At 45.3% G+C, this 18,072-nt stretch overlaps 3 protein-coding genes across 3 annotated transcripts; 1 reads left to right on the plus strand and 2 right to left on the minus strand.

Moving 5' to 3' along the window:
* Positions 1–4,022: 4,022 nt before the first annotated feature.
* Positions 4,023–7,019, plus strand: LOC137894316 (aldo-keto reductase family 1 member D1-like). The gene is made up of 9 exons (XM_068739796.1): positions 4,023–4,115; positions 4,195–4,362; positions 4,478–4,594; positions 5,086–5,163; positions 5,371–5,493; positions 6,232–6,341; positions 6,557–6,722; positions 6,803–6,885; positions 6,977–7,019. Exons 1-9 carry the CDS (start codon positions 4,023–4,025, stop codon positions 7,017–7,019), a joined length of 981 nt encoding a protein of 326 aa, XP_068595897.1.
* Positions 7,020–8,009: 990 nt separating this feature from the next.
* On the minus strand, positions 8,010–10,934 carry LOC137894256 (uncharacterized). The gene is made up of 7 exons (XM_068739736.1): positions 10,782–10,934; positions 10,572–10,693; positions 10,404–10,470; positions 9,837–9,984; positions 8,519–8,661; positions 8,329–8,439; positions 8,010–8,189 (listed from the first exon to the last, which is right to left on the minus strand). The coding sequence occupies exons 1-7, from the start codon at positions 10,932–10,934 to the stop codon at positions 8,010–8,012; spliced, it is 924 nt and encodes a 307-aa protein (XP_068595837.1).
* Positions 10,935–12,235: 1,301 nt separating this feature from the next.
* Positions 12,236–16,982, minus strand: adpgk (ADP-dependent glucokinase). Its single transcript, XM_068739533.1, has 7 exons — positions 16,774–16,982; positions 15,843–16,068; positions 15,701–15,763; positions 15,425–15,545; positions 14,404–14,600; positions 14,135–14,233; positions 12,236–14,018 (listed from the first exon to the last, which is right to left on the minus strand). The coding sequence occupies exons 1-7, from the start codon at positions 16,980–16,982 to the stop codon at positions 13,458–13,460; spliced, it is 1,476 nt and encodes a 491-aa protein (XP_068595634.1). The 3' UTR covers positions 12,236–13,457.
* Positions 16,983–18,072: the final 1,090 nt, after the last annotated feature.

Genomic DNA, 18,072 nt, shown 5'->3' on the forward strand with positions numbered 1-18,072 from the left:
TGTGAGAGAGCTGGGTAAACAGCCGCACACACACACACACACACACACACGCACATGCACACACACCTACCACAGCTGGCAAGAAGCAAAGAAATAATTGCTAGACTGCATTATAAACATTTTGTACCAACTCAGGCCCTCTGCAGATTCAATCAGCCTGACTCTGGGCATGCTGACAGGAGGTTAAATGATCTGCTAATCAGAGCCACATGTCTCCACCGGTCTAGCCAGTCTGGAAGCATCACCCAGGACTTGATATCAGAACACCACAGGCAGGCCCACCGAGTATACGGCACGTTACAAAAGCTTAATGGCAGAGTGTGACCCGTCCCATCGGCAGCGCCTCTGTTTCAACCTTCTGTCAGACGGAACCGGTGTTTAACACGGCTGCACGTTTAAAACGCACAATGCACATTTTTTAATGCCACTTGTCGCCCTTCATTGCATTCTAGGACTGTTTGACTGGATTGCGGCTGAATCGTCATTTTTATGTCGAAATCTGCCTTAAATATATCGGAAAGGTTTCCTGAATCTAAAACGAGCCATAAAAACAACCGACTGCGGCGGGAAAATGGAGGCAAAGTCTCACAGAAAGTCTCTTTTATGACTTTCAGGTTTGCATTTGAGGCTTTTCACCCAAAAATGGTAAACTCTCATTGCATCCAGCCATTCGTTTTGCGTGATAGAAATTACTTTTCTGTTTCACAGTGGACAAAGCGCTGCTGGGATTCTGTCGATAGATAAGGCCTGTGGTCCCCACCTGGACACATGTGGGGGGGGGGGGGACGGACCACATCCACCTTGTATAGCTCCTGCAGACAGTCAAGAAGGAGGCCAAACTATGTAACAACCACAACAAAGCGCACTTCTCCCTTAGCTCTAATCTTATCACTGATGGGAGATTGTTGGGGCCTGCAGAGGCTCCGGATGCCGGCTTCCAGGAACCGGCAGCCCTCGTCCCCAATTCCGGTCTCCGTTTTACATAACCACAAACAGCAGTGAGTCGACCTCGTGGCTCGTAGGCAGGGGGGGGGCTGGAGCAGCCGAGGTCGCATTCAGACAGTGTTGTTCCTGCTGAGGGGGAGTCGGGGGGTGCGGTGCCGTCCCTTTGAAGCTCAACAAAGCTTGTCTCGCCACATCTGTGTCAATCAGCAAAGGGTCACACGAGCTCCACAGAGGCAGAAGGAGCTGCTTGTGGGGCCACGGAGGGCCACAGCTTTTATTCACTGTAAAACATGACGAGGGACGGAAGAATTACTCTAAAAGGACATTATTGACTCCTTTAAAATACATTTGGGGTGAAGGAGGCGGAGCAGGCTTTGTTAACCCTTTAAACGCCTGCTGTTGGGCAGCCCAGGATGATGACTCAGGTGATTCCCCTGTACAGCTCTAATGGCGTGATCCAGGTTTAACAACTATGTAACCTTTTATTTGCTGCAGCATCTGTAATGAACATCCTTTAAATTAAACAACCCCAACCTTTACAAGTACAACATCGAGCGCAGATTGCGTGATTTTGTGGCTCTATTTTCGCATGTGCGGTGTCGAATAACTTTTGCCACTTTTGACATAGCTGCTAATTGCAACTTGCTCGTCTTTCTGTCCGTCTCTGCTCCTTTAATGCAGATGTCAATCCTTCTCCACCTTCCTGACTTAAAAAAAAAAGAAGGGTCAGTTTCTGATTTTTATTCTCTTACTTTCAAACTAAGGCCACTCGTCGTTAGAGAACGCTGCAACCCTTTTTCTTGCTCTGAAAGACTGTGCCTTACTTTTTATTGGCATGGCGACGCTTACATAATCACCGTGTTTTCATTTTTGGGTGAAGTGTTCTTTTAACCGGGACACAAGATTGCTCAACATAATCCGCTTCACTCTGTAAACACCTCAAAAGTGCTGCATGAAATTGCCCGGAGATATTTCTTCTGAATCATTAAAAGCAGCGGCTGGCCTGCATCTGAGTCCAGACTAAGACTAATCCCATTTCACAGCCCTTTTTCTTATACGTATTAAACATTAAACATTTAAAGTGACCTGAACGTTATAGTAAACGTGTGTAACGGCTGCTGCTGGCAGAGTTGTTCAAGATCGAAATCATTAGGATTTGTGAGCTCCCCTCTGCTGGGACGGGGCGGCGGACCCCTGGGAGGGCTGACGTAATACATGCCAGCCCAGGACGCTGTTGCCTCGGTTACTGTTTTGGGCATTGTCAGAGAAACAGCGCTAAATTAACACCTACAAGCCATGAAAGGAACGAGCCAGAACACAGGAAAGGAACACTGGGGTCCCACAAGGGGCTGTTCTCTCCCCTTTCCTCTTTACCCTTTACAGCACTGGGACCTGTCATGTCCAGACGTTTTCTGATGGCACAGCGGTGGTTGGATGGATCAGCAGGGGTGATGAGACGGAGTGCAGGAGTGTTGTGGACAACTTTGTCGTATGGAGTGAGAAAAACCACCTTCAACTCCACGTGACAAAGAAAAAGGAATTGGTGGTGGACTTGGGGAGGACGAGGGGGCGGGTAACCCCTGTCTCCCTTCAGGGGGGTCAGTGCGGACATTGTGGAGGATTGCAAGTCATTGGGGGTATTTTCTGAGGCTGAGGTCGTCAAACGTCTGTAACGCCATGACGAGAATGTTTTAACAGTCGGTGCTGGCCAGCGCCTTCATGTGGTGGCGCTGGGGCGGTGGTCTGAGAGTGGCGGAATGAAATGAGATTGCGTCGCTGTTTGCAAGGAGACATTTGATGGTTTAAAAAAATAATGATCCACAAATTCAGATCTGCAGTTTATGAATAGTCACTGTCAACAGAACATTTCCTGATGCTGTTTGCTCCTCTTTGAGGACAACGATGGGTCCTGCTGATGACCTTCATCCCCTTTTGACAGCTGGGACTCCTGCTGGAAAGGATTGTGAGAGCGTCCGATATTGATAAAGTGTAAATGTGAAGGCTGTATCTGCACAGGTTCGCTCATTAGAGCAGTTGCATCATTCATCTTGAACTTTGACCCTGACAAACAGGACAGAATTTGAGCCTTGTATTTGAACCCTCTGAAGACACAAAGGGCATCGCCTGCGTTAACAGAAACATTTGAATGTGAATTGAATAGCAGTTTAACAGTCAGAAACACAGAGATATGGAACTTGCCTCACGCCAGCTTTTCCACTGGGCAAAATGACGAGCAGGCTATGAGGTCACACTGAACACGAATCTGCACTTACAGCTGCACAATGACACAATAAGGAAATCACAAATCTGAGGCGGTGTAGATCTAAGATTATACAACTGTCAATCATTAAACCTCTAAAGGGCGACTGCACCAGAGAAGCAGCAGCAGGATCCGTCTCAGTGACGCGTAGAAGCCTGGTGGGTTTCTTTAACACGGAGGACTCCTAATGAAGCACCAACAGCTTGTTCTCTTCAGTGTGAACTTCACACACTTGGGCGGCGTCTTGTGAGAGAGCCAAAACTCCAGACTAAACGATCAGGATGAGATGTTGTCATCCCGTTCCGATGGAATCTCAAGCCCGTCCTCCCTCGGATGTCGGCGAGTGCTGTTTCAGCCGTTCAACTTTTTTGGGACTAAAATCTATCTGGATAAGGAAAGACAGGAGTCATATTCTCTGCTCCTCCCACTCCTCTCTGTGAGACTGTTTGTAACTAGTTCCTTCTTTCCTTGTACCTGCCCTGCCTGTTCTTTTGGGTTTCACCTTGGATTTGTTTGCCTGATCTTACTGATTACCTGGTTTATGATCTCTGCCTGTATTCTGGAACTGTCTTACTGCCTGATATCCTGATGTGTCTGCTGGTTTTTTTGGACTGACCTTCGGTATCTGAACATTAAAGCTCTGTTTATCTGGAATTCCCTTCTCCTGTCTTACCTTCTGCGGCCCGGAAAGCCGTTCCACCTATTGTTGGAATCTCATGCAGCCATAAAGGTTAAAACTCCAGTTCAAGGTTCCTGCTCGTTCAATAAATTACCTATTAGGCAGGCTGGAGTTCAGTTGATCCACATTTTCACACGCATGGATCTAAATTCAAAGAGCCACACAATCCCTCTGAGCGATGGGAACCATATTCCATTACTGGGATTGGGCACCTACGGGGACCCTCGAACGGTGAGAAGAATATAATCTCTACCTGTAAATGTTGCTGCGTCTTAACTCAGGCAAAGGCGTTTCTGTGGATCTCTAACAGACTCCCAAAGGCACAGCGCTCCAGTGCGTCCAGCTGGCCATAGATGTGGGTTACAGGCACTTTGACGGGGCGTTGGTTTACTTCAATGAGCATGAAGTCGGTCAAGCCATCAGAAAGAAGATTGATGATGGAACCGTGAGAAGAGAGGACATCTTTTACTGCGGGAAGGTGAAATGTGCTCATGTACTTTGAGGCTCCTTCAGTTTTTTTCCTGAGATTGGAAACGGACACTTTGTGCTGCATTTAATTAGCTGCCTCTCCGGTACTTATGTGTTGTCCTCAGCTCTGGAATACGTTTCATCCACCAGAGTTGGTGAGACCCGCCTTGGAGAGGACACTGGAAGCCTTGAAACTAGATTACGTGGATCTCTACGTCATTGAGCTTCCGATGGCATTCCGGGTTTGTAGCGCGCACACCCTCGGACAGTCCTCTGGCGTCTGAACCCTGACCTACATGCTATCACATTTAGCAAAAAGAAGCTAAGCACGCTGATTAAAAATTGTTTGAAAGTTACTCTTCGTGACTGCTCTCAATAAGAATATCATTTTTTTCATTATTTAATAGAGGAATTACCCTTTAATTATTGCATAATTAAACTAGGAGCAGTCATGGAGCTTTATTGCAAGAAATGTATTTGCTGGATAGACTAATGGATGTAAGCCTGGAGGTCTGCAGACTGGAAATACAAGGGAAAATATAAGAGCCTTGGTAAAGGATTTAAAGGCTTATTTATAGCCAATGAGGACAATCAGAGTTAGTATGTCGCAGTCTATTTTTGCGTTCACTGGATTTTGGGCCTGTCACTCCGCTGAGTCATGTTACATTTGGCGGCATCACAATGAGCAGCTTATACCACACTTAGAACTCTCTGAATTGTGCTTAAACTTCAGCCGGGGAATGCATTTTATCCTAAAGACCAGGAAGGAAACTACATCTACCACCACACAGACCTCTGTGCGACATGGGAGGTGAGTTCTGTTGGCTTCACAATGGTTGGTGCTCCTTCTCAGGCGCACCCAAAAAGTTCTAAACTAAAATAAAGTGCCAAACAGGGTGAGTTCAGAGAACTGTTAATTCGTCTTCGCTGCTTTAATATCTTTTCTTCTTTTTGACAGTGTAGATTAACTCTTCACTTTCAGTCCTTCAGAGGAGCTGAACTGTTCTTTCCCAAACAGGCTCTGGAGGATTGCAAAGACGCGGGGCTCGTAAAATCTCTGGGAGTGTCCAACTTCAACCGCAGACAGCTGGAGCTGCTGCTGAATAAACCAGGCCTCAAACACAAACCTGTGTCCAACCAGGTGAGCCGTCTCCCTCGAACCCCGCTGAGTCAGCAGTTATAATCTTTGTGTGTGAACACCTGTGTGTTCTGTGAACCGAACACATTCCCACTGGTTTGACAAACCTTTAGTCGGAGACCTTGCTTCCTGTTTGGTCGTCATGGCGACTACACAGGCCTGCCACACCATGGAATCTGTGTGACAAGATGCAACACATTGTCACACTTGTCAAAAAAAACTTATCTTGTGTCCGTTCTCAGTCGTCCAGGCCGAGGTAAATCGCAAAGAGCAAAAAAATGAAGAATCAATTGGACTGTTCAAGTCTGATTGAAGACGTTCCACGAGGCTTCTTCTTCACTTCGGAATGTCGGAGTACGAGATCCAGGGTTTAGGGCATCACCTCATCACAATCGTCAACCACTGGGATTCACAGAACTGAAGTCGCTCTGATTCTTTGTTTTTGCTCTCATAACTTACACGTATGCATCATTTTGTTTTGCAAAATGTAATTCATGAATATAGTCGGAAGGACAGAAAATGCGACCATATCAAATTTAGTGGCACATTTTAGGCTTTTTATCCCCCCCACCCCATGCGACTGCATTCTCTATCTGCACGAGATCCCGATGTACGCACCAAAAGGAATGTGACCGGGATCAAAGGCGTTGCAAACAATTTCATTTAGGATTAAAAAAAAATGTCTTTCTTATTTTGGCTCACGAGCGCTCATATTAGTGCCTGTTCCATTTCTTATCTGAGGTTGAATGCCATCCGTACTTCACGCAAGCCAAGCTTCTGGAGTTCTGCCGTCAGCAAGACATTGTGATTGTTGGCTACTGTCCCATCGGCTCCTCCAGAGACGCATCCTGGTGTGTTGGTTTAAAGGGAAACTTTATAAATCTCATATTTCATTGAGACGCCCCAAAATTGGTGCGTCATTCAGCTGGAAATACAAGTTCATGTTCAATAACACAATTTAAATTGGGAAAGTTGTAAAAAAAAAAAAAAATGTAACAATGAGATGAACCAAGCCACACTTTGACGTTGAGCAGCGTTCCTTGTTTTCTTCTGCCTCTCTTTTCAGGGTGAATTTGAGATGCCCCCCCCTGCTGGAGGACGAGCTGCTCACCTCCATAGGTAAAAAATACAACAAGAGCAGCGCTCAGGTGGCTCTGCGCTTCAACGTCCAGAGAGGAGTCGTGGTGATCCCAAAGAGCTTCAGCCCCGAGAGGATCAAACACAACTTCCAGGTATGGGTTTAGGAGAGTTACGCTGCCCAAAGTTCAGCCTTTCTGTACTTTTATTTTATGGATCTAATTATTTTTTTTAGATATTTGATTTTTCACTCACCGAGGAGGAAATGACGTCCGTCGAAGCTCTGAACAAAGGCCTTCGTTTTGTGGAGCTGCTCATGTAAGCATAAGCTGCTACTGAAATACTTCACGACGAGTGCGTTGAATCGCAGTGTGCCCTGCTAGCAGCAACGGTCTTTGTTCCCACACAGGTGGAGCGACCATCCAGAATATCCATTTCATGACGACTACTGAGTTGTTCCAGCCGATGATGTGCGTTAAATACGTTGTCAGTTTGTCACGTGAAACATTAAATGGACCCGTGTGGACTCTTTTCAGTGTATTTATTTTAGGGCTGATGAAGAGATTTCTTTGAGGCACGGCCCAGCGGGGGGTCGGACTGGCTGAAGTGTCGTCCCACTCTGTGGGGCAAAGAGACCAGTTCAAGTGAGGTATTATTTTGTAGATAGTGACAGAACTTACTTTCTTCCACTTCCTCCAGGACATTGGATATGACTCCAGAGCGGATGGCTTTAGTTCTATAAATTAAGTTGGTCTACACTGTTCTCCGTGAGACAAGATCGCTCCCGCCATCGCTTTGTGGCGTGGATTCTCACTGGTGACCTCACTGGTAAAAGAGAAATTAACCCTTTCATTTCTCTTTTACTTTACTAAACACTTAATTTGTGTTTGTCAGATAAGATTCGCATTGATACAAATGTCTTTTATTCTCTCAGGATGTCTCCTCCGACATCTCGAGTCCAACCCTCCTCGGTTCGAGGGAAACGCTCAACCATTTAGCTCCAGCATCTGGAAGTTGCTCGTATCTCAAAGCAAAATTTTGCTGGCAGGTTTGCTCGTGTCTCAGAACACGCGTATATATAAAATATGGGCCCGTAACATCCATGGAGGGGGGCATTGGGCAAGGGCGCCACCATGGTTGGCCTACCTGGGGCTGTTGGGGGTAGATTGGCCCCTCTCCAGCCACCAGTCTACAATATATTTATGTCTAGTCTGGGACTTGAACTGATGACCAAATCCAGCTCCCAAACCACTGAGCCACTGCCACCTAAGGATCAACGATCGACACAAGAGTAAATTACAGAATATTTTATTCAATTGCATTTGGGTTGAAGGGAATGTGCAAATCACTGCATTCTGTCCTTCCTGACATCTTACATAATGTCCAAACATGATTGGATTTGGGGGTGATATAATAAACGGTCAGCTGTGGATAGACAGACTTCAGTATTCATCAAAGGAGCCGCGTATGCGTTCCATGAGATAGTCCTGTCCTGTGACTGGAGGGTATTTGTTGGAACCGTCCAGGCAGGTGATCAGAGCTTCATGATCCGGATTGAGGAATAAAACCACCGACTGGCGTGTGTTGGAGTCTCCAGCAGGGGGAAGCAGAACTCTGTGTGGCTGGGGGACATGAAGACTTGACGTTGCTTTATTCACTCATTGCATTTCTGTTTTCTGCATGGTTGATACCTTTTCAAGCAAAACGTGGGCTTCTTGAAAACTGGACTTAAGCCTTTTCAATCAGATGTAAGAAACTCACCGCAGAGGTGAACTGATCATTGGTCCAGCGCTGCATCAGATCAGCGATATTGATGAGGATGGCTCCGGGGGTGACAGGAACATCAATATACTCCCCTGAACGAGCACGCACCTGTACATGAAGAAGAGTCAGGTGGATTGCATGTTGCCTGTTCTGATGTAGTATGTATCGAGAGAGGAGAAGACATTACCTGCAGACCTTCATTATTCTGAAACAACAGCGAGATGGTGCCGAAGTCCGAATGTTCTCCACATCGCAACTGATGCTCATTCACGCTCTCCCTGTTCACCGGAGGGTAGTACAGAGTCCGCAGTACTGAGAGATTTTTATTCGCTAGAGGAAAGTTAAAACATGCATGACTTTGTATGTGTATTATGTATATATATATGAGTAATTTCCTAAAGAATTAGATTGCGATAAAAATTTATGTCTACTGCCACTGTCCTGAGGAGAAGGGAAAAAAATAGTTTTTGGATGTTATTGTAATAAAAGTCGTTGGTTCCAAATAAGCATTTGCTTTATTCCACCCCGTTTCGGTTCATCAGGGTTACAAAGCCTTTGAAATAGTGTCCTTTGTCTTACTGAAAAGTGAACCGGAATAAAATTCACTCATTCATTCATTCAATTTTAATGGCACAAGAATTTACATTTACCTCAAGATTCATCACATTCTTGGTTATTATCGATTTTACGTATCTTTATAGCAGTTCTTAATAGTTTTTACTCCAATACTGTTTGATCACATTTGACGATTTTGGCATTTATTCATATAATTCAAAAGATGCAAACATTTATCTGACACACTTAGAAGGTTGTATGAGGTAGTAGCTGTATTACCATGTGTATTCCTATGTATATTACCATATATATTTCATTTTTTATTATTACTGTATATTACAATGTTTATTACTATGTGTATTAACATATTTATTTCTATGTGTATTACCATGTTGTCTTACCAAACATAGTTCCATGTGTATTGCTGTGTATTACAATGTGTATAACCATGTGTATTGTGTTTATTACCATGTGTATTACAATATTTATTGCCATGTGTATAACCATGTGTATTGCCATGTTAATTAACATGTGTATAGCCATGTGTATTATCATGTTTATTACCATCTGTGCACTTGATTTTCCTCACTGGACCTTTTCTACCAAGCAAAAAAGCAAACAAACAAAAAATATATAAAATTTAGAGAATGCTTTTTTGATTGATCAAAAGGGATCTTCTATGAAGTAGAATAGAAAGTATAAGCTGCCTGGAATAGCAATAAAAAGACAAATACCTTGACTTGTACTAAATCCTGTAAGTAAGTCCCACGACCTGCTTCCATCTCTGAACATTTGACAGGGTCATCCTCTCATGTCCTCATATTCCAAAGATTAAATAAGCAAACCATTGAGTTGCCTCAGTCCACTGATCGGGCATATTTAACCCATGTGAATGGCACGCAGCTTAAACACACTCCACATTCCGAGCTGTGGGTATGTTTTGTACATACTTCCCACAAAACGATGAGCACTGAGGAACACCTCGGGGTCCAGGTCCAGACTGTGGGCCATGACTGTTAGTACCCGCAGACCTAGCTCTTTACTACGGTGGAAGAAAGAAGTTAGGATCTCCCGGAATTCTGAAACAGGCGGCCATTCCTAACACAGAGGAGAAATAAATCAAAAAACAGAACAGAAAAGGTTTTGGTACAGCTGACAAATGATCAAACATATCTTTTGTATGTTTTTGCAGCAGTTTCCTGTTTGCTATATGTGTCCTCATATATCTATATCAAATAAATATTAAATGATTCTGCTTGTATCAAATAAATATTAGATGATACTGTTTGACCTATTAGCTTTAGCAGTTTATCTGCAAATGGCTGCAGATACAACAGAACTTTATCAGAGTGATATAAAGTTATAGATTAACCTGGACTGTGAGCTCCAAACTGCTTTTCTAAGCAAAGTGGAGTCAATCCTAAATGCAGGATTTTAATTAATATATTTCTTCTTATATTCTAAATATTCCATTCTACCGCATTAATCGCTGTAAAACTGTGACAGTGAGTCTTTACAATGTCAGGCTGAAATCGGCCAATGTTGAAACTCTCCTTTAGGTCCGGGGGTCGAAGTGGATTCAACCTGAAAAGCATTTTTTAGAATCTTTTTCAAATTTAAAACTTATGGTTTGAAAAGAGATTTTGCAAATAAAAAGTATGCTCGTCTTATTTTCTGATTCCTGCCTCTCTTCCTCAGGAAAAACCCAGCCGTGGCTGCAGTTGTCAATGATTGTCCAGCTGAAAGGCCGTTTCAGTTCATCAGGCAGCTGGAAGAATTCCTGGGACACGTCCAGCACACGATTCATCTGTGCGACGGCGAGGAAGAAAGGCACAGTTCGCTGTGGAGTGTGGACACGTTCAACGGGCCAAATCATGCTTTTAGCATAGCCTCACCTCCTTCTGAGTGATCCCGGTGTTCTTCAGAAATAAAAATCCAACTTCTGTAAAAGCTGCTTTAAACTGCCGGCTCAAGTTGTGCATGGGCTCCTCAGGGACTTCTTTCCCATCCAGGCTGTAGGCACCGAAGTCGATGACTGGGATGCTCATCTTTTTTTTAAAAAAAAAGCCCGTTTGAAGGAAAAGGAAGGCAGGTTTGGGAGTTGTTCCGCCACAGCATGCAGGAGTATTTAACCCTTTTTGGCTGGTTATGAAATTTCGTTGTATTTTCATGTGACATTTCCAACCAATAGGAAAATAGATCCCAGCGAAAGCTGTGTAAAAGTTGGTCTTGCTGCCTTTTGCTGGTGATTGTGTGTAAAGCAGGGGTGAGGTGCTTGTTTAATCCCAGTTTGATCATTTTTATGTATTTATTTAGTTTTTAACCTGTTCTGTCCTGTAACCTCAGCATGCAGTATGAAGTACTGTATTGTCTTTATTTTATTGATCGCTGTGTAGTAGTAGTAGTATGTTTATGTTTATGTTTATTATTAGGATCCCCATTCGCTGAGCTTTACAGCCAGCTGGTCTTCCTGGGGTCCTTGATAAAAATTAAAAAAAAGCATACATACAATATCAAGAATATTAACCATTATACAACAGATAACCAATATAAAAGTGCAAACATTCAATTACAATTCACACAAAATGAACAGTACATTATATATTTATCCATGCTCTGAATCTGACAGCCTGAATTCAGCAGTGTGAATCCTGTATTCCCTTTATAGTCAGCACCAATGAACTTCTTCAGTTGTCTTTTCCATTTTCATCAGTTTTAATGGCAAGACATTCCTTTCTTTCATGGTTCTGTAAATAAAAGTACTTTTCAAATAATTAGTATTTGCTTTTGCAATAAAATAAAATAAAACGTCCTTCTGCTGCGTGTCTGGTGGCATCACCAAATCAACCTCAATTTTCCATTGCTTCATTATAATATGTACTCTTACAAGCTTGTCAAAGCAATGCTATTTACTGCTTTTTTATATAAAGAAATACTACTAATATTATGCAGAATTGAGTTCAGCCTTTTGGCCCGGCCCTCCGGAATATTTTCTGTTTCTCATGTGGTCCCATGGAAAAAATAATTGCCCACCCTCTAGATCTTTTCTTTTAGCATCATCGGCCCTTATAATCTGACAATAGTTAAGCTGACAAATGGTCAGTGCTCTTACAACAATCTTTGCCCCAATCCGCTTCCACATTAATGTTTAGATGTTCTAACTGTACCCTACAACATGCTGTGACCCCTCTAGGGTGCACCCGCCTCTCGCCCGTAGACAACCGGGCTCCAGCAACATCAGTGACCCGCAAGTGAGATAAAGAGTCTGTCGACAAGACGATGAAGGTTGACTACAAGAAAATATCTAAGACGCACAGAAATCAGCCACAATCCAATCTATGAAGTTCCACATATATTTTAATGACAAGGTTCAAGTAAATACAAGTTAAGGTATCATACAGCGCTGCAGGCCACCTGCCATCTTCTGCTAGTGGCCAGAGTCCTGCTGAACAAAATGCCACACAGCCTTTTGCTGTTTGCAGTTAGATCTTTTAAGAAAAAGACAAGAAGGGAGAAAATAAATAAAAGAAGAAAGAGACCGAGAAGTAAAATAAGAAAAAATAAAGAAAAAAGGGATAAAAAGTAAGAGATCTTCAAGGCCATGTGAGGTACACAAACGCACCTGTTCCTTACTGCATAATGTAGAAGTGTGTGCTGGAAAACTATGTAGAACCCAAGGAAACATACTTTATCTTCTTCCAGCAGGTGGCGCTGGTCAGTGAGTTTGTCTAACCATTCATATCACATTATTTTGTTTATACAATTTATTACTCAAATAAGCGCAGTGGGGCTGATTAAATATTATCTACAGCTCGTTTTAACCAGCATTTACATTTAATTTCTATCAGAACTTTAAAATCAACGAGCAGGCATCTAACTGTAAACAAAGCTTTACTGTATAATGAAGGATCTGATTACTTATGTATCCATGAATCTAATTAACCACTTAATCACCAGAGATTTATAGCAGCAGATTAATCAGCTATTCTGTCATAATTACAATATTAACTATAGTAACGGCAGCTTGTGCAGTGAGCTCCCAGACTGGAACGTTCCTTTAGATTTAGAGGGAGCTTACATTCAGTCCAACGAGAACCTTGATCTTACGCTCATCCCCACGGAACCCGAAACAAACGGGTGGGGTTTATCTAAATCAGGGGTCACCAACCTTTTTGGAAACTTCTTGGGTACCAAATGCGAAGGTAGGAAACAGATAAATATCAATATTTATAGAGCAGGCTCACGGTCCCCATGTTGTGACCCCTGACCTGGATCCGACAAGGAGGTTCTGTTTTTGACGGTGTTTGTCTGTCTGTCTGTCTGTCTGTGAGCAAGACAACTCAAAAATGTACTGATGGATCTTGATGAAATCTTCAGGAAACGTTGGACATCTTGTTAGGCCCAATTCAGCTTCTACGTCTGCTGGAGGATCACAGCAGGGGGACCAGAGGACAGGATGGACGAGTCACGGAGGTCAGGTCACGTTTGAGGAACATGAATCCAACCCAGCAGCCACACCTCGAGATTTCGTCCCGGGATTATTTTTCATTATTCTCAGAATCCCGCAAACTTCAGAAAGCCTGCTGGGTCTTAAACTCCGAGTACAGTAGCCCCTCGGCTGAAATGGCGTCCCCGAGCCCGACCGTCCGAAGCGGGTGCAGGCAGATGAGCACCGGAGCCAAGCAGAAGGTGACGTTTCCGCGGCGCCACACCGTGACGGGCTCTAATGGATTCAGGGACAGCGTCTCCCGGGGCTCAAAGTAGGAGCTGTGAAACTCCAGCGGCGCTCTGAGCTCCACTCTGCTGGCATCAACAGACTCGAGGCCACAGGCCTGGCTGCTGGCCACTCGCGCTCCAGCCATCGCCGCTGCCTCCTGGTTCCCCCAGTATCCATCCACCGAAGCCAGGATGTGGTAGGCCAGCGTGTGGAAGTGGATGCGGGTCAGCTCGGCTTCTGACGAGGGTTCGCTGCGACCGTACCGCTCCAGGATCCAGAGGAGGCAGTCGCTGACCCGCCCTATGTCCGGAACGGCGTGCCATGAAGCCGCGTCCGCGTGGGGCCCCTGACCGGCCTGGGAGAGGAAGAGCAGCTCCTGCTCATTCAGGCCTACGGAGCTGACCAGGGGCATGAACTGCCAACAGAAACCAGAGGCAAGAAAACTTGTAGTAAATATTCAGAACTCCTTTTAGGTTAGAAAGATGGCGAGCACATTCTTCCTTGGTGGACATTTTCAAACGAGCCACGCACCTCCAGCATGATGCGGTTCATGTAATCTTTGTCGGTCATGCTCGCCAGCTCCAGGTGGATGGGAATATCTTTACGAATGGCAGACATGACGGACACGGACTGCACGGAGGAAGGAAGAACGAGAACGACGGCAGACATTAGGTCAAATAAAGGAAGTGTCACGGAGTTGCTTTCATCGAGTACACAAAAAGTATATTTCTCGTGGGGTATTTCCAAGTATTGCATTGCTCCTCCGGCCACAGACACCCTCTGTGATGCTAAATCCTAACCTCCCTCAGCCGCTCCTCCCAGGTGTCTCTGCCCAGACCCTCCATCATGTGGAAGCCCGACAGGACGACCAGCTCCGGCTGGAACTCGTCCATGCTCGCCACGAACGTCTCCAGGGAGCTCATCCTCCCGTTGGACATGTCGTGGGAAAAGATGAAGCGGTTGGCTTGTGGCGCCCGAGTCAACCCCCACGTTTCGCCTGGAGGCAGAGAAGAAGACGAAAGCCAACCTCGCCATCATGCACCGGAACCGACGGAAGGAATCACTCTACATGCAACCGACCGGACCAGGGGTCGGCGACCTTCATCGTGACGCGTGCCGCTTTACAATATACCCAGAGCGGCAACACTTTTACTTCTTTAACAAAATCATTTGTAAATTATCTGTTTTTACAGTTTTCTACAGTTTTTAACTTTCACTTAACTACCAGCTTCCTTCGTTGGCCGTTATATGTAATAGTGCACGTCTATAAATCAGTGTGTGCAGGACACACACACACACACACACACACACACAACGCTGTCTATTTCATGTTTAGACTCAAAAGGCCGCCGCCGCACACTCGATGTTCTACACGCCACACTCTCACAGCAAAGGGCGCGTATCACCCGGTCTCCTCTAGAAATAAATCCATATTCCCTTGTACAACTATGTTGAAAAGAACGACTGACACTTTGTTGACTAGCCATGCTAACACCGCTGCTAAGCTAGCCGACTGAACTCCCAAGGAGCCTCGCGGTGACAGGCAAGATCACATCCGCAACGTAAAGCGGAAAAGCCGCAGCGTCCTTCTCCTACAGCAGGTCGACTCAAACTGAACCCACTCGGCGAGACTCCGCCTTCGTTCGCGTGTGGTCGGTTCCACTCGTGTGTTCGTTGTCCGAAAAACTGTTCAACTTCCGAAAACTGTAAACTCCGTTTTCCCCGAAAACCGAGGTTCCGCTGTAAATGCCCTCGTGTTCCAGCCATGACTCGCGTGTCCCCGAGGTTAGCGACCCCTGGTCAACTTGCTCTTCTCTTTACCTGCCTGATACTCCAGGATGAGGTGGAATTCATCCGTCTCCTGGAGAGACTCGGGGGGAACGACTATCTGGTCATCCAGCAGCTCATGAAGTTTAGGACCAACCGGTCCACATAGCAGGACCTGCAGTAGAACAGCGGATTGCTTTATTTTATTAAATCACAAACTCCTACTATGGTGATGAAGAGCCCTCAAGTTTAAATCAGGGAATTATGTGTGGAAAGAAGTCTGGATTACGCAACATGCAAGTTCATGCATTTATAGGTTTGTCGCCGTACCGCCAGACTGGGGTAGGTAGCGAGCTTCTGGCCAATGAGAGCAGCATTCCCTCCAACGTAGAACTGGAAAAACACAAAAGGTTTACAGTTAAAATACATCTCAAGCATCCTGTGAGACAGTCTGGGGGGGGGGGGACCTCACCTGTGCAGCAGGGTCCTCCGCTGCTACATGTGCAATCCTCTGAAAGATCTCCTCGTTGCTGAAGAAGCGCTCCGCAGCCGCTCCACGCTGCATATAATGGACGAAGATCTCCTTCAGATCCTCCTCGGAGTTCAACACTTCGTGATCGCGTCCGGTTCCAGGATCCACGGCCAGAGCCTGAAGGAGTCCCACTCCGGAGACAACCACGTCCACGCAGGCATTCACCCTGAGAGAGGGGGCGACAGGAACTTCTTTAACCGAGAATAATCCTGAGGAAATAGATTGTGCCGTCGAGGCGTGTCGGCGGCGCGTAGTTAGTAGCGTCTTTTCCGTGTTTAGATGTAAACAACAGCTTGCATAATTTAGTCAATACAAATATCTGTTTAAATTAGCATAAAGATCGCAGCACACTGCCTGAACTAAAACCGTTCAGTGACAGTTCAATATGATGCATCGTTCTTAGTGAGCACAAAGACAACGTTGTGATGTCTTTAGGATGCTAAGAACCTTCACACAACTTCTCAACAGTATGTTAAACTCAAACTGCGTTTTAGAGTGAATGAGACTGAAAATGTTCACTAATACGAGTCACAAAAGGTAAAAGGTTCACATTTATTTTACCATTGTTTTGAGAAATGTTATTGAATAAATGACATTTTTCATTGCTTATTTATATACAAGCTTGTCAAAACAATGCTATTTATTGCTCTTTTTTATAAAGAAATACAATTAATATTATGCAGAATTGAGTTCAGCCTTTTGGCCCGGCCTTCCAGAATATTTTCTGTTCCTCATGCGGCCCCATGCAAGAATTACTTGCCCACCCCTGACCAGCAGAGCCGAGTACAGCTTCTCAACAGACAACGTGACGAATATGAGATGAAGGTGGAGGACGGCCTTCCATCTCTGTTGGTGAGACGATGCGACTCACCCGATGGCCACTTTGCTCCACTGCCAGTTCGGCAGAGTGATCATGGTCTCCCAGGCAGCAGCGATCACATGCTCCACGCCGTTCTGGCTCTGCTGAGCGTTTGGCTGTCTGAAATACTCCAGAATCAGCCGGAGCAGGTCCGGGCAGCCATAGAAGAAATAACCAACAGCTGCCGCCAACAAGGCCACGGCTGATGCCTTCTTCCACATGATGCTCCGGTCGCTTCTAGAAGAAAGGAAAGAAGTCGGCCATCGGCATCAAAGAGCTGATTATCAATGTTCAGCATCCACCCATCCATCTCCCTACGCGTATCCACGGAGGGTCAGGGAGGTCGCTGTCTGAGCAGGGATTTCCAGACATCCTCCAGCTCTTCCGGAGGGGATCCTGCGGCATTCCCGGGGCCAGCTGAGTGAGTCTCCCCAGCTTTCCTGAGGCCTCCTCCTGTTCTAGATTCCCTGATCCTTGATGAAAACCCTCTCCATGATGTAGTCTCTGGTTCCTTCAGGGTACCTCAGAAACCTTTTCCTGCTACACCCAGGTAGTATTGATACCTTCAGCCCAGAACTTCTCACAGAGCTTCTTATTACTGATATAATATGTCATGACTCCATTTAGGGCTTCACAGGGAAAATATTTGGCGTTTTGCAAACAGATGGAGAGACTGTTTATTGATCCCGAACATTTGGGAAATGTGACCTCTAAATAGAGGTCGAACCATCTTTCGTCTGCAGTATAATTTCAAGCAGAACTTTTTTTTAAACTGCTCGTGTTATGTGCCACAAACAGCTAATAGGAAGTTCAGTCACGATGAAGTTTGAATTAGCGTCCGGCGCCATTAGCACAATGACTTGAACAACTCGGTCTACAGGACGCGATGTTCTTTATGGTACAGGGTGAAGTAGCTAAGAACACCGACCTAAACAGCCTGTTAGCTAACATGCTAGCAGCAGCCCTCTAATCCGACTGTGGCAGGTAGCTTCAAATTGTGGTTAGCTTGAGCGGGTGATCCGATTTAAAGAAGCATCTTAATGGTAAAAATGGCGGTACGTTAGAATAGCTAACGCACCACAGTAACCGGGACCTACCGGTACCGTGCAGCGCCGGGTTTTCCGGTAAATCACACAGAAAGCGAAGGAAGAAGAGTGAGAACAAATCGCTAGAGCGCCGATTGGCTACAACCCGCAGAGGTCGCTTCCGCATGCTGCTCTGCGCATGCGCGGCTTCAGAATCCACGTGAACTTTGACCCCAATAATAACCAACAGAATGATGACTTCTCCAAACTTCCCTGGTCTCAATGT

Source organism: Brachionichthys hirsutus, chromosome 5, assembly GCF_040956055.1.
Source record: "Brachionichthys hirsutus isolate HB-005 chromosome 5, CSIRO-AGI_Bhir_v1, whole genome shotgun sequence".
NCBI lineage: Eukaryota > Metazoa > Chordata > Actinopteri > Lophiiformes > Brachionichthyidae > Brachionichthys > Brachionichthys hirsutus.

Excerpts from the sequence above, each read along its gene's own strand:
- adpgk (XM_068739533.1), bottom strand. The coding sequence starts at position 16,982 with ATGTGGAAGAAGGCATCAGCCGTGGCCTTGTTGGCGGCAGCTGTTGGT. Across the intron at positions 14,601-15,424 it reads CATCCTGGAGTATCAGGCAG|GCGAAACGTGGGGGTTGACT; the intron begins GTAAAGAGAAGA and ends CTCTGCCTCCAG. Across the intron at positions 14,019-14,134 it reads TGAACCGCATCATGCTGGAG|TTCATGCCCCTGGTCAGCTC; the intron begins GTGCGTGGCTCG and ends TTCTGTTGGCAG.
- LOC137894316 (XM_068739796.1), top strand. The coding sequence starts at position 4,023 with ATGGATCTAAATTCAAAGAGCCACACAATCCCTCTGAGCGATGGGAAC. Across the intron at positions 4,595-5,085 it reads AGCTTCCGATGGCATTCCGG|CCGGGGAATGCATTTTATCC; the intron begins GTTTGTAGCGCG and ends CTTAAACTTCAG. Across the intron at positions 6,886-6,976 it reads CGTTTTGTGGAGCTGCTCAT|GTGGAGCGACCATCCAGAAT; the intron begins GTAAGCATAAGC and ends GTTCCCACACAG.
- LOC137894256 (XM_068739736.1), bottom strand. The coding sequence starts at position 10,934 with ATGAGCATCCCAGTCATCGACTTCGGTGCCTACAGCCTGGATGGGAAA. Across the intron at positions 10,694-10,781 it reads CCGGGATCACTCAGAAGGAG|ATGAATCGTGTGCTGGACGT; the intron begins GTGAGGCTATGC and ends GCCGTCGCACAG. Across the intron at positions 8,662-9,836 it reads TGCTCATCGTTTTGTGGGAA|CGAATAAAAATCTCTCAGTA; the intron begins GTATGTACAAAA and ends ACTTTCCTCTAG.